The sequence below is a fragment of the Microtus pennsylvanicus genome, chromosome 5 (assembly GCF_037038515.1).
Source record: "Microtus pennsylvanicus isolate mMicPen1 chromosome 5, mMicPen1.hap1, whole genome shotgun sequence".
NCBI lineage: Eukaryota > Metazoa > Chordata > Mammalia > Rodentia > Cricetidae > Microtus > Microtus pennsylvanicus.
Window position 1 is genome coordinate 88,074,000 of NC_134583.1, and position 23,504 is coordinate 88,097,503.

A 23,504-nucleotide genomic window follows, 5' to 3' on the forward strand; every position below is an offset into this window, starting at 1 on the left:
ATGAAATCTGATGCCCTCTTTTGGTGTGCAGATAGAACACTGCATAAACAATAAATATATATTTTTTAAAGTCTTTAAAAATGTCAAAAAGGAGATCTGCGGAGCTCACACGTGCCTTTGCGCTTTCCTTTAGAGATGACATCAAAATCCTACTGTGGACTGGAAGAAAAAGTGTGGTAGTGTGCCCTCCCCAGGCTCTGACCCCAGAGGAAAAATCACACACACTGCAAAGTTCATGGTTGTCTGCGGCATTTATTTTTCTGGTTATAAACACAATCCACGAAGAGCATTGGATCTGGTGAGAATGCTTCGAGCCCTGGCTCTGTCACATGCCACCTGCAGGATTTAGGCCAGTCACTTCTCAGAACTGCCACTTTCCCACGTGGGAAACTGGAGCTCCCTCCAAAGATGGCAGTGCAGATCAAGGAACTGAGGAAGTACTTGGTAAACTGGAAAGTGCTGATAAATGGAAGGGTTAGTATTACCACCCTCAGCTGAGGTAGCACCAGAGTCCGAGCTTCTGCCCCTCCCCCGACTCCTAATCACAGAACACAATGCAGGGCCACTGACAGCCCTGGCTGGATGGGTGTGGGGAGGGGATCACACCATCTTCTCAAGACTGGCCAGCTGGGGTCTCCTTGACCTGGTCCCTCCAGAATCGGACATCTGCTGTGGCCAGCTGGGTAAGGACCTCCTCCAGTTCAGGCCCGTCTTCTGGAAAACGCTCACAGAAGGAGCGGATGAGACCAGCAGCTGAGGCCTCATACTCTACAAGCTGTACTTCTGCGCCTGGGAGGAGATGGAGAGAAAACAGCAGCACAAAAGATGTGACTAGGGAAGCAGAATCGTCATTTCAGAGTCATAGGGGCAGCGGGTCCTGACTGAGCTCGGTGGCACAAACTGTTCGACGTTAGGTTAGTTATCTAATACAGGCATTAGAATAACCCGTGGGGAAGGCAGAGCTACTGCAGCAGACTCAAGTGAACTGCTATTTTCTTTCTTCCTTCCTTTAAGTCGTCTGGCATGGTAGTGCACACCATAACCCCAGCACTCAGGGGCTGAGGAGGGAAGATGGTTAAACTTAAAGCTAGTCTAATAGTCTCGACTGAACCAAACCACCAAACCCCAACAAAAATGCTAATAGTGCCACATCAGGGCTGGAGAGAGAGAGAGAGAGCTCAGGGATTAAGAATCCTTGTTGCTCTTGCAGAGGACCCAGGCTGCTCTCAGCTTGGCCTCCAGAACTCACAGGGTGACTCAAAACCATCCAGTCCCAGGAGATCCAGTGGCCTCCAGGGGCACTGCACACACGGTGCACATATATACAAGCAAAGCACACATAAAACAAACCTAAAGTCAATTTTTTAAGTGCTATATGAGATGACACAAATACAGTCCTTGGCCTCTTGAGACTCACAGTCCAGCAACTGCTTCACGTCTTGACCACGACACCTTTCCCAGCTGTTCTAAGCCTCAGTGCCTTACAGGTAAAGTGGGGAATGAACGCAGAACCTCTTCCCTCAAGGTGTTGTGGTGATTACGTATGCTGGAACACCAGCCGGGGTCTCAGTGAATGCTAGCGTTGCTGAGCATCCTACCTGTGAGATGTGCCTGAATTCTGGTGGCGAGCATCCCCTTTGTCACTCACTCTCCAGCTGCTTACCTCTGCACTTTGTGGTGTGTGGCATGTGGCATGTGACATGTAGCTCTGGGGTATATAGTAGCTAAGAGTACAGGCTTCAGGATAGCACGGCCCAAGTCCAAGTCCTAACTCTGCACCCCCTTAGCTGTGGGGCCTGAGGCAAATGTGATACGTTTATGTATGAGTATTTTAGTTCACAGATGAAAACTTCATTGGGCTTTGGGAGTTAATCCTTGAAAAGGTTCTTTTTTTTTTCCAGTACTGGGGATGGAACCTAGGGCCTTATAGGGCAGTGCAGAGCACACTGTCAGTGAGCTGCAATCCCAGCCTATTGTGAAAATATTTCACCCAGTAACTGGGCCCTCCAGGTCCTCCACCACCACCATCACCATCACTACCAACTACCGAAGTGTTGGGGGTAGAACCCAGGGCCTATAGCATAGTGGGCAAAAGCTCTACCACAGGCCTTACTCTAACTCACTACTTCCTTTGAAAGATCCAACCTGCTCCTCTGGTCTGGTTTAAACACCACTTCCTTCCAAGAACTTTTCTGGAAATTCTAAAGACATAGATAGGATCTTTATCCAAGTGTTCAAAGCACTATTAGTATCCTTCAAATATTCGTTGATGTTTTCCTTGGGTGATCAATATCGCCAAGTATTCTCATTCCTAATGGGCTCTGAACAGTTTCAGGAAATGGCTGGATTCCACCCATGGCTACATCCCTCAATGGCCTCCCCTGGACTGAGAGATAAGAGACTGAGGGGGTTACTTTGTGCTGAAGGGCTGGAGACAGCATGTCTCAAGAAGGTGCCATTTTAACAGGGACCTGACCAGCAAGAAGAACCAGACAGGCACAGATCTGAGGGGCATCATGCCAAGCTGTGGGAACAGCATGTACAAAGGCTATCAAGTAGGGTGGACTCAGTGAACTGGAGAGAGAAGGGCACACAAGGTACCAGCACCATGCAGTCAGGGTCAGGGATTCTAGAAACAGAGATGTCACTTGAGAAGGGGGGACAACTGAGGACATCTCCATCCTGAATGTTGATTCCAATTCTCTTAGGTCCTACTTAGCCTGTACAGTCCTAGCTCACTGCCTGACTTTACCTCCCACTAGGACCTTCCCGATCCTCCAGGCCTTGGCCTGTCCTCCACAAGCTCCCACTCTGTTAGCCTCCCTGAGACCTCTTGCTGCTGCCTGGTAACCAATGTCCACGTGTATGAGATGGAAAATGCCAGGATTCTGGGCCCAAGGCCCGTCAGGAAGAACGTGGCGGAAAGGGAGCTGTCCCTGAACCAGGTGAGTCATCTGTTCTCTGGAAAGACCCCAGGGAGCTTCACCAATGACTGCAACATCTGTTACCTTCGAGGCGAGTGTTGGGCTGAACAATAAGCTTCCGGGATTCTTTGCGCAGCAGTACTGTGTCCCTGAGGGTGAGGAAGCACTCTGGGGGTGCATCAGTGACCGCAGCATACCCCTCATACAGGGCCCGTCCTGCAACCACATCCCCGGTGGACTTCAGCACCTGTAAAGAGGAGGAATTAAGTGCCTAGGGCAAGCACCCACCTGCATCTGTAACACTTGGCCAGGGACCATGGCTCTGGATAGGAAGTGTTTGATTTGTCTTCTACAAAATTTCAGTGCTAAAACTTAATGACCTTGCTGGGTTTATGGCAGACACCTATAATCCCAGAACTTGGAAGGTAGAGACAGGAAGACCAAGAGTTTAAGGTCACCCTGGGCATCATAGGGAGTACAGCCTGAGCTATATAAGACTGCCTCCAAAGCAAATAAACAAATATCCTAGATTCTACCCTCCACCCCCTTCTATAGACAGACTCTCACTATGTAGACCATGCTGGACTTGAATTCACCAAAGAACCGCCTGCTTGTTTTCTTCATGTTGAGATTACAGGAATGAGGCAGATTTTCTGACACTAGTTTTCTAGGTTGGGCTTTGAGGTTGAAGAGAGCTCAGTGTGTAAGAATGAGAAGCCTGAGTTCAAATCCCCAGCACCCATGTAAACAGCTGAGCAATGACACAGGGGCCTGTAATCTCAGTGCTGGGGGTAGGGGAGACAGGAACGTTCCTGGGTCTTGCTGGCTGCCATCCTTTCTTCAGGTTCAGTAAGGGACCCTGTTTCAGGGGAACATGACAGAGAGCAATGGAGCAGGACACACCCACGTGTATGCCACACATACACCACACTCATACACACACACCGCACTCATACACATACATACACACACACACACACACCACACTCATACACATACACACATACACCACACTCATACACATACATACACACATACATACACCACACTCATACACACACACATATACACCGCACTCATACACATACATACACACACACACATATACACACATACACCACACTCATACACATACACACACATACACCACACTCATACACATACACACACACACATACACCACACTCATACACACATACACACACACATATACCACACTCATACACATACACACATACACCACACTCATACACACACACATACACATACATACACCACACTCATACATACACACACCAAAAGTTAGTTTAAATGAAAAACAAAAGAGGTGGGGCTTTTGAAAGTGCTTAGGCTCCTCCTCTGTGGGTGGGATTAAGGCCACGTGGCAGCGGCTGTGGAAGCAAAGCCATTACTTTGTCTCCTCATAGTCTCCCCATGCTCTTGAGCGTCGTTCTATCAGACTTCCTCACTCTCATGGCCACTGCTCTGTTCTCTTTTAACCCTTCTCTCAGCTTCAGATACAGCTCAGTGCTATAGTACTTGCCTAGTAAGACTCAAGTCTGAAGTTCAATTCTCTAGTCTCGCCCCCCAATATTTCTTTCTACTCAGTGTTTTCTTTCTGCTCTTCGGTTAGATCTACCACCCGTCCTTCCTATGAGCCCTCCTGTTTATCCCACTGGATCTAGCTTGCTTCAAGGAAACCTACTTAGCTCAGATCACCTCTTGGTGACATGTTCATCAAGCCAACAGGCCAGACCTGGGTAGCTAGAGCTGGGGAGTTAGTGCCATGGGTGCCAAGGGAGGCAGCAGTATCAGGAGTGACTCGGGCAGGCAGAGTCTACCGGATAATAAAATCCGAATGTTCAAGTCTCTAATCCAAAATGCTGTGCTATATGTGGTTAACCTCCACACATCTTCTGGTAGAGTACATTTTAAATCACACTGAGATTTCTTACAAACTTTAAAGATCTGTGTGTACATGTTTGGTGTGTGCAGAGAAAGCCAGGATGCCATTTGCAGCAAAAATCTTCAGTTATAAAGACGGTACAGTGAGTTCCCAGAAGCTCTCAGCATGGCTTTCTCTCCTCGCCAGCTTCATAACCGGCCCATTGCTATAACTAGATTCCAGTCCCACCTAGGTCTCACTAGCATTGCCAACAATGCCCCTTCCTACCCTAGGACCCACCAAAGACATTGTTTTCCATCTAGTGGCTTCTATCCTAATTTATTTTTGGTGCTGAAGGAATGAAACCCAGGGTCTCACATATATTAAGCGCATATGCTACCTCCAGTCCGTAATTTAATTTTAACTTTACAAGCACGATACACACCTATAATCTCAGCATTTGGGAGGCAGAAGCAGAAGGATAACACAAGTTCAAGGCTAGCCTGGTCCACATAGTGAGTTTAAGGCTAGCCTGGTCCGCACTGTGAGTTCAAGGCTAGCCTGGTCCGCACAGTGAGTTCAAGGCTAGCCTGGTCCACACAGTGAGTTCTAGGCCACTCAGGGATATACACCTATGACCCTGACCCAAAAAATTAAAAAAGAAAAAAAATGAAAACAAAAACTAAAATCGACAAATAGGGCAGGTGGAATAGCTCAGCAGATAAACACAATTGTCACACAAGCCTGATGACTTTAGTTTGGTCCCCAAAAATCTAGATAAAAGCACAAGAGAATCAACTTCACAAATCATCTCTGCCCTCCATACACACACTGTAGCTCATGCACAGCTCCTCAATATCACACACAATTTTTTGTTTGTTTGTTTTTGTTTTTCAAGACAGGTTTCACTGTGTAGCCTTGGATGTCCTGGAACAACTCATTCTGTAGACCACGCTGGCTTTGAACTCACAGAGATCTGCCTGCCTCTGCCTCCCACATACACAAAAAATTTTAAAGACAATATCACCCCAAACTCCCATGCTTTATGGAAAGATTCTTTAGATCCTTCCTGGAAACAGATGGGTATACAGAGATACTCTGATCCTAATTCAACGACTCATAACTCTACAATCCGTGAAATGTAAGTTGCTGAAAATAGCATGTTCCTATTCTTGTAGAAAGTACCATACCATAAAGATGGGTTTCTCAGGGGCTGGAGAGATGGGTCAGTAGTTAAGAGCACTGGCTGCTCTTCCAGAGGACCTGGGTTCAATTCCCAGAACCCACATGCTGGCTCACAACTGTTGTAGAATATTATTTGAAGATGTGTTACATTTGTTTATGCTGTGGAACATTTGTTTAATGATACAAAGATGTGTTACATTCTTTAACTCTGTGAAGCTGTGATTCTTTGCCTAAAACACCTGACAGCCTAATAAAGAGCTGAATGGTCAACAGCAAGACAGGAGAAAGAATAGATTGGGCTACCAGGCAGATAAAATAAATAGGAGGAATCTGGGAAGAGAGATCTAGGAGCAAGAGAAGGGGGAAGACTCCAGGGGTCATTCACCCAGCTACGCAGCAAGCCATGGGGTACAGAAATGTGCATAGGATAAAGAGAAAAGCAAAAGGCAGATGGGATAATTTAAGAAAAGCTGGCTAGTTGGGTGGTGGTGTCGCACACCTTTAGTCCCAGCACTCGGGAGGCAGAGACAGGCCAATCTCTGAGTTCAAGGCCAGCCTAGTCTAAAAAGCAAGTTCCAGGATAGGCTCCAAAGCTACAGAGAAACCCTGTCTCAAAAAAAAGAAGAAGAAAAAAAGAAAAGATGGCTAAAAATAAGACAAGCTAAGGCCAGGCATTTATAAGAATAAGCCTCTGTGTATTTATTTGGGAACTGGGTGGCAGGCCCCCAAAAGAGTCAAAGAGTAAAAATAACCAACTGCAGCCGAGAGGTGGTGGCACACACCTTTAATCCCAGCACTCCAGGAGGCAGAGGCAGACGCATCTATGTAAGTTCAAGACCAACCTGGTCTACAGAGCGAATTCCAGGACAAGCTTCAAAGTTACACAGAGAAACCCTGTCTCGAAAAACCAAACAAACAAACAAAAAACCCAACCGCACACAACTGTTCATAACTCCAGTTCCAGGGGAATCAATGCCCTCTTCTGGCCTCTGCAAGCATCTGGCCTTCCCTTCCCAATCTTGCTCGCCATCACACCCAGCAGTGTTATCACCACACAGCTCTCTGCCGTGATCTGAAGACATCCTGTTGCATTCATGTCTGCATTCTCACAACCGTGAGAAACTGCTCGTGGCTTATTCTCAGTCATGAGAAAGACTTGCTGGATGAAGGGACCGGCCAGGAGGTTAAGAGGAATTGACAGAATGGGAGGGAGGGATGGAGAAGAGGCTGGAGGTGGCCAAGGTGAGACTTTCACTTACCTGGAGTCTCCGTAGGAACCGCTCCAAGGCAGGTTTGCCCACTGACCGGATCTTGCTGCGGTCCAGGTGGACACGGGCATCTGGGCGCCCATCAGAGCCTGTGGTGGGAGTGACGGTAACAAGTCCTTCGCCAGCCTCCAGCAAAACCCTCAGGATCACGAACCGGGCCTGCATGTGGGCCTGCCAAGGCCAAGGGAAAGAGGTCACGTGTAGCCTGTCTGGAGCTGGATGCGAAGCTTGTTAATGTGTTCAATAAAGCTGTTAGTCGTCACAGCCCATGTAGTCCCTCTTTACCTTTCTGCCCACTCTCTCCCCTCAACTTCTTCCTTTCTTCCCCCAGCCTGTTCACTGGGGCAGGCTGCGAGAGCAGAGCCTGGTGCCCTATGCCCCCTCACCACGTGCCACAGCTCTTAATGCTCCAGACAGCAGTCAGTCCTGGGGTCCCCTCACTACAAAGACCCTGAGGACTCTCTCTTTCCCAGTCTTCGTTTTTGTTTTGTTCAAGACAGGGTTTCTCTGTGTAGCTTTGGCTATGCTCCATCTGTAGACCAGGCTGGCCTTGAACTCACTGAGATCCACTTGCCTCTGCCTCCCAAGTGCTGGGATTAAAGGCATGCACCACCAGTGGCTGGTTCTTTCCCAATCTTTTTTTGTGCTCAACAATGGAACCAAGTAGACACCGTTATCCCCACTTCTACACATGACAAGACATTGAGGCCCAGAGAGGTAAAGTGACTGGTTCAAAGTCACACAGCTGCTAAAGGAACAGTAAGGAGTCAGACCTCAGTCCAGACTCCAAACATGTTTTCTTTTATGTGTGTATGTATGTGCACACACATAATTTTCTTTGTATTTTTCTCTTTTTAAACAACTTGCTTCATTTTGCTTTTATATGTATGGGTGTTTTGCTTACATGTATGTGTACTACATGTGTGCAGTTATCTGTGGAGTCCAGGAAATGCTGGATTCCTTGGAGTTACAGACAATTCTTATCTGCCATGTGGGTGCTGGGAATTGAACCCGGGTCCTCTGGAAGAGCAGCCAGTGCCCTTAACCACTGAGCCATCTCTCCAGCCCTCTTTTCCCTGTTGTGATGGGGTCTTGCTATGCTGCCCAGGCGTCTCAGGAACTTCTGGGTTCAGGTAAACCTCCTGTCTGATTCCCCCAGTAGCTGCAAGGTTTACGGTGTATACCTTGGATGACATGTACTGCCTCCGCAAACCGTTTTTACTTCATTTTGTTAAAAAAAAAATTAAAAGGGCCCACAATCTGGATTGATGCCAAGCAAGCCTGAGAACTCAAGTTTGACTCTTGGGACTCACACACTGGAAGGAGAGAACTATCTCTACACACAAATAATAAATTTAAAAAAAATTAAATCACTGTTGATTACAATAGTTTCAAACTATATGTTGATCAGGTGTGGTGGCAAAGGGAGATGGCTCTCTGAGTTCAAGGCCAGTCTGCTCTACAGAGAGACTTTCAGGACAGCCAGGGTTACACAGAGTAACCCTGTCTTAAAAAACACAAAACAAAAAACCAACAACAAAACCATCTGTTGTAACTGAGTAGCCGAGTCCAGTGCTAAGAAGGAAGATTGCAAGAATTTGGATCCTGACTCTTTTTCTGGCAGAAGTGATGCGGCTTGTCCCACCAACAGTAGAGTCTGGGGTTACAGTTCCTCTGCTTTTGTCCCATCCCTGCACCCAGAATCCTGACTGTGGCTCCCTCTCTATCCTGAAGGTGGCTCCTCGCCAGTCCCACCTGTCGCCAGTTGGCCGCCTCTGGAGTGTAGAACTCCAAAGCCAACAGCCCAGCCCGAACCATGTTGAGCCAGTTCACGTAGATCACGTCTTCTGCATCAGCTCCCTCAAAGCCAAAGATCCTGGTGGATGGGGGGGGGGGGGGGACAGGGATGATCCGATTAGCTCTATGCTCCAACACCTGCAGAGCTGCCCAGTCTGGGGACTCGGCCACCACCCCTCCAGCCCACTGTTCCTACTCCAGCACTTGGGGGTTGAGGCAGAGGTAGAGGCCCACACTCTCGGCCCGGCACTCTTCGTAGCTGGAGGCAATGGTGCTGAATTTGCTATCCCATGTCTCTCCACTTCGGTACCAGCTCTGAATCTAGAAGGAGGACCCAGGACCCAGGAGTCAGGACCCGCCTGTGTCCCCCCTCCCAACAGCCTGGCTTCATAGATGATCTCCTCACCTGCTCCCCAGTCTCTGGGTTGGTCACTGTATCCTGGTCAAAGTTGAATGCACCTTTCTCATCCTGTAGAAGAAGGGTCATGAATGTGGGGTGGGCTAGGGGACAGTGTCCCTGGGCAGAATCTAAGTGGCCCAGAAAGATAAGGAGAGGAACAGTCAGGCAGAACCACAAGTACATTGTTACCCTAATGCCTGTGACCCTCAGCTCTGTGGTGCCAACAACCTCCTCAGGTCCCTCAGCACTAGAGAAACCACCTACTGACTTCACTGCACAGAGAAGGAAACAGGAGGGACAAGGGAGGGACCACCTGAAATTGTCTGTAAACCCAGACTCTCCAGACCTGTGTAGGAGACACCCCGATGGGTAGGCCAAAGAGCCTGTCTGCTTCTCCCCATGTGTGATGGCCCCATGCTGCCAGCATGACCCCCCACACACACACAATACGCCAAGTGTTTTTCATATATCACACACTTAATCCTCACAGTCGCCTCCTGGGGAAGGCTCTGTCATCACAGGTGGGAAACAGGCTCAGAGTCCAAGAGTCCCCAAATGGAATGGGGCGGCAGAACCTCTCTGCCTCCAAATACTCGTCCACGTTTGCTAAAACCCTACTGTGCCAGGCCATGCTTCACCTTCTCTTTTCCTTCACACTAGTTCATGTGATGGTGTCAGAAACCCCATTGTACAGGTGGGTCCACTGAGGCCCAACCAGAAGAAAAGTATTTAAGAACATGGCCTGAGTAAGGACTGGATGGGACGCCATGCTTGGCTGCTGCCCCTTCAGTGGCTTTCTAAGTCCTCTTGACTTACCAGGTCCAGCGCCAGCCCTCCCTCATCTAAGGACGCAGCCCCACCAATGGGAACAGGCCCAACCCAGAAACCTGACCTCACTGTGGTCCTTACCCTCCTCTGCTTGTTTAGCTATGTGGCTCCATACTGGGAACCCACGAGTTTCCTTAGCCTGCTGGAGAGACTATCAGCCTTTCTGTGTTCCTCAAGTGCAAGCCAAGGGCTCCAGGCACTGTGGCCAATGGGGAAAGAGAAGCACTCAGGGGAGACAGCTCCTTACATAGGAAACACTTGGTTTGACCCTGCCCCCCAACAGCGCCAGGATCCCAGATGACTGAATGGGTAGAGAGGGCTCTCCAAGACAGCTCAGCTGGTGGCTGTTGACCAGGAGTGCCTACTGGGCTAGGCTGGGGAAGCTCCCCTTGAAGGTGTGACTCAGGGGCCCCTAGACAGAGACCAGGAAGGGTGGGCTCTGCTGCCATGCAAAGTTGTCTCGCTCTGCACCACGAGCCTGGACTTTCCCAGATACTGAAGGGAGCCACGTTGCCCCAGAAATGAACTCATGGTGGGTCAGGTCAAGCGGCCCCTGCTGGCCCTGCTTACCTGCACAAAGAGCTTGCCGCTGCCATGGCCCAACAGCTCGTGCAACCCCACCTGCACATCAAAGGACGGCCCCTTCCAGCGGATATACAGGTCCTGTCGAGACAAGGACCCCACGGATCACCATTTCCCCGTGGGCTCATGGCACAGCAGGCCTCTCAGCACGGTTGAGGTCCATGTGGGGAATGTGCTTTCTGGAAGCCACGCTTAATCCATCCCATACACGTAGAGCAGCCCATCGCAACCTCACAAGGACCCAGGAGGAGGGACTGCCTCCACGGTGTGAAGGAATGGAAGCTCCTCTGTGACAAACCGTCACGTGGCAGGCAAGTGGCTAGGCCAGGACCAAAGCTGGACTCTGACCTTACCACAGTGTTGGTCCATTTGCCTTCCCAGACTCAATACAGCCAGGTACAGTCTGGCCCGAAGCCTCAGGCAGCCAGTGCCTACCTTGTCCTCTTCCTCCAAGAACGTGAGTTTCTCCCGCTTCGTGGCATAGGCCACAGCCAACACATTCCCAAGAGACACATTCTTAAAGCCTTCTGTCTGTCTCAGGTCGTCATCTAGAAGATAAGGAAGAGAGGGAAGGGCAGAGGTCAAGGGGAGCTGACAGAAGGGGGAGGGGCAAAGGCGAGGAATATATGGGGACTTCCTTGAATTGGGAGGACATGAAGGGAGCTCACAGTTGGGGATGTTGATGCCAGCAGGGATACCAGAGCCAGCAAAGGTGAGGACATCCAGGGAGGTGAAGTCGGGGGTGAGGAACTTGTCCTTTTCAAAAGCAGGCGGCCAGGGTAGCTCCTTCAGCAGCTGCTCAGCACTCGCCACCAGCCGCTCGAACTTGGCACTCATGGCTTTGTTCACCATGGCTACGAAACCTGTCGGGAGGTGGAGCTGCAGTTTGGCAGCGTTCTGGGATCCCACTGCACCCTACCCAGTTTCTCAGCCATCACGTGTATAATGCACACTGCTGTGTGCTGGCTGCTGGCAACCACAAGGTCCCAGGTCCCAGGCAGGAAAGCAGCAGGCATGAGTGAGAATTCCCTCATGTTCCTATGACCTCAGGTCTGAGCCTCCTATATACTGCTGGGACTTTCCTCTCTCCTGCCAGGCTAATCCCTTGCTTTAGCAATTCATTGTTCAGCCTCTCTATACAGAACGGGGAGAAAGAGAGTAGGCAAAGACCAGTCTGAATTCTCCAGCAATGACCTGCCTGTGGGACAAGGATGGAGGCAGTCTGCCATCAGCTGGGGACAACGGCGCCATCAGCCTGGCAGAAGAGGCACATCCACTCTTAACTGTTGGGCACATCAGTACACACAAGACTTCTTGATGCTCAGATCTGATTACTTGACACCCACAGATCAGATGGGCAAATCCAGCATAAGAAATCATGTCTGTCTGTCTACCTAGAGCCTTGCCAGGTCAGGCAGAAAAGGTAAAAGCCTCACATGATGGCTCAGTGAGACAATACAGGCTAACTTTGTACTACACAACGCTAGGACATTGCAAGTAACTGGCCCAGGGCTGCTGTTTACTTCTAGGAGGGAAGGACAGAACCCTAGAGGGAGTTCCACCCAACACCCTCGTTCCATGAGAAGTTACCTTCAAATTCTCCTCGGGAGCCAAAGGGGTCACGGTAGCTCTCAATGAAGCCAATGTAACTACAAGAGAGAAGGGGGAGATGAAGGAGATCTGGCAGAAGCCATGAAGGGGGAGCAAAGGCTGGCCACCTCACCTCTCTACAATGGGGCCTTTGTCCTGGATCCAGAAGCGGGAGCCCCTCTTATGGGCCTCGATAGAGCCCTGGGTGAAGCTCTCCACGTACTGGGCCAGCATCTGCTCTTGGTGGCTGTTGGCCGCATATGTCTAGGGGTAAAAAAAGCTCTGGTCGGCCTTGGACCATCCACCTTTGCTGCCCAGAGGGGTTGGAAGTAGCCCCCTCAGGCCCCAGCTAGACCTACCTTGGCTTTCTCCAAGTGTTCTACCACCTTCTGGAGGATGGGGGCATAGTCCCCCCGGGTGACCTGGAAATGGCTCCCCTGGAACTCACAGCTCTTCAGCTTGGTAGTCAATTCAGAATCAAGAGCAGGATCTATGGAATGAGGAAACACTCAGGGAAAAGCCAGTATAGCACACCCCAGCAGGCTTTTCATTCTGGCCCACTAAGAACTTCAAAGTCTCCCCACCGCCAACATAAATAAGGATCAATTCTCTTCTTCAAACATGTGTATGTTCGGGGCTAGGGACGCGGCTCAATTGATAGGGTGCTTGTGTGGCACGCAGAAAGCCCCAGGTTTGATACCTGGCACTGCATAACCTAGGCAAGAAGCACATCTGTAGTCCTGGTGTTAGGGAGGTGGAGACAGGAGCATCGCATTGAGTTTAGACCAGCCTGAGCTAGAGTGGGGCTTGGTCTCAAAAGGCACAAGGGCCGGAGTACCTGGCTCAGGTACGGTTCCAACCATCAAGCCTGATGACCTGAGCTTAATCCCTAGGTCCTCCACATGGTGAGAGGACAGGATCAACCTTTGTGGATCGCCCTCTGACTTCTATTCCAGGACATGTGTACACATGTTAAGTGTGAAAAAGACAGAAGAAACAAAGCTGCAAAACAGCCGGGTATGGTACTGCATACCTGCAACACCATCAGTTGGGAAGTAGCCAGGGGGAGAGTTCAAGGTCATCTCAGGTACACAGTGAGCCTAGGGTACCCTAAAGACTACAGAAGACCCTACCTCAAAAAACAAAACCCCCACAAAACCCCAATACTCCCTACAAACACACCCCAAGAGTTATGCTGAGTACAGCAGTGCACACCTGTAATCCCATCGGGCTAGCCTCAACTACAAAGTTAGACTCTGTCCTAGAAAAATAATAACAGGACTAGAGATGGCTCAGGGGTTAAGAGTCTATATTGCTCTTGCAGGACAGTGATGGTGCATGACTTTGATCGCAGCATTGGGGAGGCAGGGGCAGGCAGATCTGAGTTCAAGGCCAGCCTGGTCTACAGAGCAAGTTCTAGGATAGGCAGAGCTACACAGAGAAACCCTGTCTTGAAAAACAAAACAAATCAAACAAGCAAGAGTATATATATTGCTCTTGCAGATGGCCCAGGTTCAGTTCCAGCATCCATATCAGCATCTCACAATCATCTGTAACTCCAGTTCCACAGGATCTGACACCACCCTCTCCTGGCCTCCTCAAGCACAGAAACTCACACAGGCACACACACTATAGACACAAAAAGAAATATTCAAAAAGAAAAAAAAGAAGAAACCTTTGAAGAAAATAAAAGGCCAGTTTTTCAGTACTTGGAATAGAATCCAGGGCCTGGAGCATGCTAGGCCAGGGCTCTACCCACAATCCACATTCCTAGCCCCAAAGCCACCCTTGGTCACTGTCCTGCCCTACAACCTGTGCCATCCACCTCCAGCCGCAGGATGAGGAAGGGCCGCCTGGGTAAAGATGGGCAGGGCTAGAGCTGTTCTGAGCAGGAAGTAGGCAACACACTGTTTGAAGATGTAGTGACGGGATGCAGGAATCAGAAGCGGAGAATGTGGCTAAAGCAGATGCTGGAGGCTGGGGATGTGGATGGCCGAAGGGCCGCACAGAGGCCTAAATATACTCGCTCTCCTTGCTTTGTAACAGGTCCCCACTGCTGCCACTCCCTGTCTGAGTGACCGAGGAGACGCTGATCTTGCTCTGGGGTGGGCTTGAGACCAGGTAGAGCCAATCAGAGCCCTGTTCCTTGTCCACTTGCAAGGACTGGTTCACATTAATATAGGACTTCAGAAAGATCGAGAGCCACTTTTCGGCTGTATGAAGAAACAACTGGGACCAAAGGACACTGTGCTGGAGGAGCTGGGCTGCTGCCCCAGATGGCTGACAGCAGACATTAGAGCCCAAGCGCACCTGTGTTCAGTACTGAAGCCAGTCGCACCTCATAGTGGGACTTCCCTTCCTGGTCGACCACCTTGAAGAGCCGTGTGTTGTATGCACTGAGGTTCTGGAAAAAACCAGGAGGGTTTGAGGAATAGTGAGATCAGGGAGACTGGAGGGAACAGAGGAGCGGCCATTCCATGGACAACAGTGAGGCAAAGTAGGGGCTTCTCTGAGGGATCTTCCCAAGCCTACAAGAGAAGGCAGGCCGGCCGGCTGGCCAGGGAAGACCGTCATGCTGTGCTTCACACAATTAATGCTAACTTAAAAAGAATACTGAGCAGTGCAAGCCTTTAATCCCAGCATTCAGGAGGCAGAGGCAGGCAGATGGCCGTGTTCAAGGCCAGTCTGGTCTGCAGAGTGAGACCTTGCTCGCCTCAAAAAACTAACTAAAATAATATATTGGGACTGAGAGACGGCTCAGCAGTCACAAGTGCTAACTGCACTGCATTGCAGAGGACCCAGGTTTGGTTCCCAGCACCCACATGGTGGCTCATAACCGTCTCTAACTCCAGTCCCAGGATAGCCAAGGGTTCCTGAATAAAGGTGGCACACATTACATACATTCAGGTGTGCAACATGTTCATACACACACACACACACACACGAAATAAAACAAGCAGATTTTTTTCTCATTAAACACAAACACACACACACGAAATAAGCAGATTTTTTTTCTCATTAAACACAAACACACACACACACACGAAATAAAACAAGCAGATTTTTTTCTCATTAAACACAAACACACACACACGAAATAAGCAGATTTTTTTTCTCATTAAACACAAACACACACACACACACGAAATAAAACAAGCAGATTTTTTTCTCATTAAACACAAACACACACACACGAAATAAGCAGATTTTTTTTCTCATTAAACACAAACACACACACACACACACACACACGGTTCCACACGTGCCACAGTGCTTATGTGGAGGTCTCAGAATAATTTCAGGAATTAGTGCTCTCTTTCCACCATCTAGACAGCAGAGGAGCAAACTCATGTCACTGGGCTCACTGGCAAGCACCTTCTGAGCCATTCACCAGTCCCGGGAGCGATAATTTTCACTAAGCACCAACTCGACTCTGTGAGGCAGAGTCATCTCAGCTACTTCTTAGCTGTGTGCGATAGAATTGGGAAACATCAACATAGCTGGCAAGGGGCTGAGGGACACAGGCCCCAGGAGCCCCATCCTGGAAGTGTGAGAATGGCCGGGGGTGGATGTATCCTGGTATGCCTGTAACATCTTTGTCTTCCTGACTGGCGTAGGCTTACCTCACACACAAAGGTTCCTTCAGTCTTTTACACCTCAAGGACCCCAGAACAGGTGCCCCTGGTGAAGGGGCAGGGACAAGGGGCCCCATCAAACTAGTGTCCCAAATTGCCAATTCCCAAACCTGAGAGTCCAGAAAGTCCTGGGCCAGCTTAGCATCTTCCATGGTACAATTCCCAGAGAAATAGGTGGTGACTCCCTGTGGGAGAAGAGATGGTGGGAAAAAAAGGTGAGTGGGCTGACACGTGGGCGGAGTTACTGAGGGCACAGGTGGGACCCTATACGGCAGCTGATGGCTTCCTTGCTAGGCTCTCTGCATCTCCTCCCAGCACCTCCACCCTGTCCACCGAAGTCCAGGGAAAGGGTTGTAAAATGGATTATCAGCTTGGGACATTTTTTGTTTTTTCCCCTGTGAGACACAGGGTCTCACTATGCAGCCCACATTGGCCTCACACTCACAACCATCCTGCCTCAGCCTCCTGAGGGCTGGGATTACAGGTTTGTGCCACCATACCTAACTCAGTCTTTCCTCTAGCTCCACCCCCACCCATCCTCGCTAGCTGGCCCATCTCTAAGGCTTGTCATACCCTCTTCCCAAGCAGCCCCAGCAATCCCTAGAGGCAGGGACCCTGGAGTCCCCACATCACTCCCTCCTAGACTCCTTTCTCCCAGTTCTTTTCTCCTTCCCCCTTCATGCACCCACATCCTGGCAGGACAGACCTGGAAGAACATTCTGGAAACGTTCCATACAGTTCTCTTCCCATTACAGATGATAAGCAAGCCTGTAGTGCCAAGTGGCTTCAGCTAGAGAGCAGAGGAGGAGCACCCCGCCTCCCGTCAGCTGCCCTTCCACACATACCAAGCAGCCTCAAGGATGCCCTCTAGTCTACCAGGCTCTTGGATGGTGGGACTCACCTCATTCCCTAGCCCTAGGTGTCGAAGTCTTGGCTCCAGGGAGAACATAAGCTCCCCACAGATCTGCCATAGTTCCCTAACTTCTGGCTGCTGCTGAGCAGCCTTACTGCCCAGGATCACACGTTCCAACTTTTCCTGCAAGGAAATAGGAAGTCATTGGCCTGGTCACATGCCCTGCAAACCTCCAGGACCTCCTTCTACTTGAACCTAAGACCCCAGAGTATAGCCCAGGGAGCAGCAGCAGCAGCAAACCCTGAGAAGAGCTGAGCCTCAGGTACCACAGACCAGCTCAGTCAGACACTGCACTGAACATCAGCAGACCACTGATACAGGCATTCACATCTGAGGAACACCAGTGCATGGGCTCCACCTACTCCCAGTGATGACCAGGGGCACCTAACAGTTCCCATTTACACACCTGCCCTTGGCTGACTCTCAGATCAGCAGTCTCAAAGGGTTGTACCTTTCCTTCGTGTGTGTGTCTGCAGCACTTGGGGGTCACAGTGTCCCACTGACAGTGTTATGGCTTGAGTTACCTTTGACTCCAACCAGGGCCCCTTTTTCATTCTCCAACCACGGCCCACCACTGCCACCCTGTCACCCTCCCCAACTCACCTTAGGCAGGTTCGGAACAAACTTGGTGTCACCAAAGGACTTATAGTTGCCCATGTTGGAGTAGACCCCTGCAGCATAGACCAGGAATGCCTGGGGAGAGGAGTCATGGCATAGTGTCAAACACCTGAGAAGCACCGCTCCCTTTGCTTTCAGCCTAGGACCAGAACACCAGGGCACACCAGTATGGAGGAGGCTGGGAAATCTCAGGGCAGGACCCTGTTCCTAGGAGGCCCCAGTCTGGCCCAAGCTGTTGCTGCAGATCAATTTTCACACCCACCCCACTGTGTTGCCAAACTGGTTTCAGCAGTGACCAGCTACCTCAAACACCTGGTGAGAGCAGAAACCTGCCTCCCACAGCTCCAAGGGTAGGCATGCAAGCTGGCTAGGCCGGTCAAAGAATCACCCTCTCTTGCTATAGGCTGAACTAAAACAGCCAAACCGGCCAACATCACCTAGATGTTCTAGTACCGGAATGGTGAGAGAACACTGAGACATGAAGATCCCATCTCAAGATGGTACCAAACAACTGAATCCAACTGCACCTGAAGCCTCTTCTAGCCCTGGCCCTTGTGAACTAACGATTCTCTTACTTTTTAGTATTTATTTATTTATCTATCTATCTATCTATTTATTTATTTTGAGGCAGGGTTTCTCTGTGTAGCCCTGGCTGTTCTGGAACTCACTCTGTAGACCAGGCTGGCCTAGAATTTAGAGATCCGCCTGCCTCTGCTGGAATGAAGTGTGCATCACCACTGCCCGGCTGTGCTTTCTTTAAGCTACTTTCTGTTGAGTCTCTGCTACTTCCGGACAAAAGAACCCCACTGGAAATAGCTGACACTGGGTGGTACTTCCCACTTACAGGCATTCCCACAGAGATTAGCTCGTTTACACAGCAGATCAGAGCCCAAAGACAGGAAACTATTAGCCAAAGTTCAAAAGAGGTAAAGAACCTTGGCTCAGAGGTAAACCATCTGATCCTTTTCTTCTCCTTACAGAAAACCAGGTCTTGTCTCATATGCCCATAACATGTTTAAAAGATATTTTATTTGAGGTCTGTCTCACTATGTACCCCTGACTGGTCTAGAATTCAATATGTAGATCAGGCTGGCCTTGAACTAAGAGATCCACCTGAGTGTTAAGATTAAAGGTGTGCACCACCACACACAGAAGATAATTTAACAGAATCAGATCATTATAAAAGTACTGAGCCCTCAACCCAGCATTTCTATGTCTACAAACAGTTCCCACTCACACACCTGGACAGGAAGAGCGCTGTGGCACTGCTTGCAAGAAAAAAGAAGAAAGGGGCTGGAGAGATGGCTCAGAGGTTAAGAGCACTGACTGCTCTTCCAGAGGTCCTGAGTTCAATTCCCAGTAACCACATGGTGGCTCACAACCATCTGTGATGAGGTCTGGTGCCCTCTTCTGGCTTGTAGGCATACACACAGACAGAATATTGTATACATAATAAATAAACAAATATTTAAAAAAAAAAGAAAAAAGAAAAAAGAAGAAATCATCTGAAATGTCCAGCATTAAGAAAAAAACAAAACAACAACAACAAAAAAACAAAACAAAACTAGTCAGGCAGTAGTAGTACATGCCTTTAATCTCAGCACTTGAGAGGAGACAGGTAGATTTCTGTGAGTTTGAGGCCAACCTGGTCTACAGAGTGAGTTCCAACACAGCCAGGGCTACACAGAGAAACCGTGTCTTGAAAAACAAAACAAAACAAAAAATCAAAAAAGCAAAATAAAATGAAAACCTAATCTGATTTCAGTGTACACTGCTGTAAAATGCTTCACAGCCAATAAAAAGAAATGGATTAGGGGGCTGGAGAGATGGCTCAGAGGTTAAGAGCATTGCTTGCTATTCCAAAGGTCCTGAGTTCAATTCCCAGCAACCACATGGTGGCTCACAACCATCTGTAATGAGGTCTGGTGCCCTCTTCTGGCCTGCAGGCATATATTGTATACATAATAAATAAATAAATATTTAAAAAAAAAAAAAGAAATGGATTAATATATAATCCATGGAAGTTCTCCAGGACACAGAGATCTACAAAAAGGGAAGTATACAGAACACTGAGAACACGATGTAAAAGGTTACACGGGGGGATGGTTCAGTGAGTAAAAGCATTTGCTGTACAAACATGAGGACCTGAGTTTGAACACCCAGCACTCACATAAAAGAGGCATGACCATGCACACGTGTGACCTCAGAACTCGAAAGGCAGGCTAACCTGGGAGCTTTATAGTCCTCGGCCCAGACATAACAACAAGCATTGGGTTCAGTATGGACCCTATTTGGGGGCTGGAGAGATGACTCAGTAATTAAAAGCGGACCAAGTTCAGTTCCCAGCACCTGTATCAGGTGGACCCAATGCCTCTTGCTTTTGTGGGTACTTATAACTCAACACACACATACTTAAATAAATCTTTGTAAAAGAGAGAGAGAGATGCTGTTTCATGGGAGTAACTTTCCATATGTTCCACACCTGCACATATGCACACAGGACTGTCAATTTACATTTTAAAAAAGTAACTTAAATAAATATACCGTGCACATACAAGTATCAGTATCCAATGCACAGACATGGAATGGAAAAGGACTAGCCACAGTAGCTACTTCTGGAGAGACAATGAGCATATGTGATCTTGTGGTCTGGATGTTTCTGAACCACTGTAATGCACTAAGAATTAGTGTGTTATTTGGCTAATACATCTACAAACAAGTAGGGGACAAATAGAACATCCTCCCCAGGTTCCTCACTATGCAGAAGAGTAACTCAAACTTCCTGATTTCTACCCAGGCTGCCTTTCTGTCCTCTCAATATAAGCTGTGAATTCCTTTGTACAATCACTGCAGACTGCTGAGAACTACGGTACCTAGGCTGGTCTCAAACTCACAACAATCTTCCCACCTCAGCCTCTAGAGTGCTGGAATTAATGGTGTGTGCTACTACGCCTGGCTTGGCTTCCTCTTGAACCAGGCACTGTTCTAAGTAGGTCATCACAATACATGTGCATAGCATGTGCATAGCATGTACAGACCATGTGCATATTCTGCAGATGACAAGTCTGAGGCTCCAGGCAGGTGTGCATGTGAGCGTGCATTTCAGCCCGCAACCATTAGTCTAATCCTCTGTCTAGCTGGAGAGAGAGATCTGTGCCCCTTGGTTCCAGTCCTTCACACCCTTCTAGAAGCCCCTCAGAAAACCAGGCTTGTCTGTCAGAACTCACCTGGTACTCTTCTTCAGTAAGGCCCTCAGCCAGGGCATGTTGGCGCAGTTGGTCAGGGTCCTGAGCACGGAAGAGGCGGCTAAGCAGGGCATAGATGTAGGGGGCTTCAGGGGAGGTTTGGAGCAGCACAGCCAGGCCTCCGTACCAAGCAGCCCTGGACAGGTGATGGGCATAGAGGCGCTCTGTGGGTGACAGCAGGCGGAAGGCCTCACGGCAGTCCAGGCTAGACACGCCGATGTCATTGGGCAGGATGTACTGGGTATCTGCCATGGGCCCTGCAAGGACACATCACAACCATCTCAGAGAACACACCATCTTTACATCTGAACTCTCATGAATTAACTTCTTCCACCCAAAAGCCCAGGAGGCTTTTCACCTGATAAACTGAAATTCAAAGACTCAAATATTTAGTGGGCTCATTTGGGCCTGTAGCCTCTCAGACTTAAAGTCTGAATCCAACTACCTCATATTACAGATGGGAAAACTGAGGCTCAAAGATAACAAGACTTTTTCCTAATGATACAGAGGAGGAATCGGCAGAAAAACCCTCATTGCTAGACTCCCAGCCAGGCCACTCCCGGTAAAACCTCCACCCTCTCAGGCATCCTAGCCTCTTGGTCCAGAACTCCTCAACATCTCCAGCCCATCACCGCTGACACAGGCCAGGTGTCTGACTTCCTATCCACCCGTTTCAATCTGCTCCAGCAAAGAAATCTAAAATCCAAGCCAGCGACTTCACTTTCCTGCACTTCTCTTTCCTCTCTGTAAAACTGATTATGAAGATGTCACCAAGCTCAACAGCTGGGTATGCAAATTAGAAGAGGCCACCTCTAGGACAGGAATGTAACTCAGCTGGTAGCCTTTGCCTAGCACTAACCAGGCCCTGGGTTGGAATCCAAGGCCAGGCTGGGGTACATGAAACCCTGTCAAAAACAAGTAAATCAAAGAGTAGTAATGTTTCTTGCATGCTTTTCCTTCCCAGAATCTGCCCCAAAGCTCCTCGCTTTTCTTCAGCCCTTCATTATCCTGCTTTCTTCTGTTGCTATGCCTGGGAAGCTGTACAACGTCACAACCCATTTTCTAGATAGACACTGACACTTGGAAAACAAGCAACTTATCCAAAGCTTTGCAGCCCAGATGGGACCCAAGGAATTCCCAACACACCACATTCTCCATGCCCCGCCCTCGACTAAGCACGCGTTTCCACCCTCCCCGTTCCCCATTCGCGCAGCCTCGCCCCAACTACCCAGTCGACCGGGCTCGGAAAGGGGTGTTAACTCTTTACTGCCCGGAACCCCTTCTTGGCCCGAAACCAGGGGTAGATTTGGAAGAGGCACTGAAGGATGGGCATAACGAGGATGATCTTGCACGCACAGCCCGGCCACGCTCTGATCCCCTGAAGATGATACACCGTGACCCCAAAACCAGGGCGCCGCACCTCACCTGCTGCAGCAGCTCCGTTCGCAAACTCACTTCCTGCTTCCGGCCCCCCCATTCATGGGATTTTACAAGCCCCGCCCCCACCGACCAATTGTCTGGCCCCTGGGATCAGATGGGCGGCGACTCTAGCCAGTACACGAGCCGAGGACAGCACCTCCCTCATCTACTCCCCGCCCCCCGGCCGCTATGGGTGGTGAGGCCTTGGCCTTTTGTCCCCCCTGGCCACGCTCGCACAGAGGAGTGGCGAATGGGGGAAGTGGTTTGGTGTCTCGGTAACCCACGTGGCTGCTGCCTGGTGCAGACCGAGGGAACTGACAAGGTCCCCAAACACAGGGCTCCTATACATCGGTAGCCTCCACCCTCAAGTAGCTGGGATCGTGCTCTCTTTGGGGTTTCACCTCCAGTGTCCCTCCGACCTGGGTTTGGCGGTTAGCAACAGGAATTTAGAGAAGAGCATAGCAATGTGGATCCCCCTCCTCTCCGGATTTTGGGTTTGGGGATGATATTTGAAGACTGCAAAACTGTTGCAAAGAGTGGTGGCTACACGCGAGGAAGCTCCGGCAGATCAGAAGTAGTTCCACCCACCCAGGAGTGCAGAAAAATGGAACAGGCACTTCACTAGCGCGAAAACAAGGCCAGCAAGGAGCTGGCATTTTCTTGGTGCAGCTGTTCACCGGTCAGAATAGGAAAGCAGCCTCCGGCCACTCAGGGGCAGCCCAGGGTGCAGGCAAGCATGCTGTCCGCTTTTACTAGTCAGGGTGATGTCTGAGTGACGACTTCTAGTAGTGTGTGCAAGCTCCTGCTGACTGACGAGGAAAATGTTGTAAAAAGCTTGGGTTAGACTGGGAGCTGACACACATTGCCTGAGGTCAAATCAGACTTCTGTCACCTTTCAGAAAGTGACTTTAGGTGGGTCATTTGAGCTCTGTCAGTTTTACTTCAGGACTAATAAGTGAACCTGCTCCGAGGAAGGGGAGACCCTCAAGGAATAGTGCTGCCCCCTGGGTTGTGTAGAAGGTAGTGTCTTGGGAGTGAAATCCAACCCACTCTCCTTGCCACGCCTATGTATAGAGCCCAATGTAACTGACGTCCAGTACAGGCACCGACTTCTCCTTCACAAAGGTGCCCAAGAGGGGCTTGTCACCACAACACTAGGAGCTGTTGCCTCTGATTGGTGCACATTATGTTTATGTCCTGAGGAAACTCCCCTTC

At 49.5% G+C, this 23,504-nt stretch overlaps 1 protein-coding gene across 3 annotated transcripts; it reads right to left on the reverse strand.

The window, feature by feature from the left end:
* Window positions 1-232: 232 nt before the first annotated feature.
* Window positions 233-22,608, reverse strand: Dpp3 (dipeptidyl peptidase 3). 3 transcript variants are annotated; one of them, XM_075973080.1, is made up of 18 exons: window positions 22,296-22,608; window positions 20,853-21,127; window positions 17,611-17,700; window positions 16,996-17,130; window positions 16,205-16,279; window positions 14,770-14,863; window positions 12,819-12,949; window positions 12,593-12,723; window positions 12,460-12,518; window positions 11,538-11,732; window positions 11,305-11,417; window positions 10,858-10,950; window positions 9,466-9,528; window positions 9,256-9,380; window positions 9,018-9,138; window positions 7,254-7,433; window positions 3,009-3,171; window positions 233-789 (listed from the first exon to the last, which is right to left on the reverse strand). In XM_075973080.1, exons 1-18 carry the CDS (start codon window positions 22,345-22,347, stop codon window positions 614-616), a joined length of 2,271 nt encoding a protein of 756 aa, XP_075829195.1. In that variant the 5' UTR covers window positions 22,348-22,608; the 3' UTR covers window positions 233-613. The 3 variants fall into 3 exon arrangements, with proteins under 3 accessions (XP_075829195.1, XP_075829196.1, XP_075829194.1); XM_075973081.1 differs by lacking the exon at window positions 22,296-22,608 and adding an exon at window positions 22,227-22,294; XM_075973079.1 differs by lacking the exon at window positions 22,296-22,608 and adding an exon at window positions 21,949-22,031.
* Window positions 22,609-23,504: the final 896 nt, after the last annotated feature.

Coding starts and splice junctions, on each gene's coding strand:
- Dpp3 (XM_075973079.1), bottom strand. CDS start 22,021: ATGTGGTGTGTTGGGAATTCCTTGGGTCCCATCTGGGCTGCAAAGCTT. Junction 17,131..17,610: donor TTGTTCCGAACCTGCCTAAG/GTGAGTTGGGGA, acceptor ATTTCCTTGCAG/GAAAAGTTGGAACGTGTGAT. Junction 12,519..12,592: donor AAAGGCCCCATTGTAGAGAG/GTGAGGTGGCCA, acceptor TCTCTCTTGTAG/TTACATTGGCTTCATTGAGA.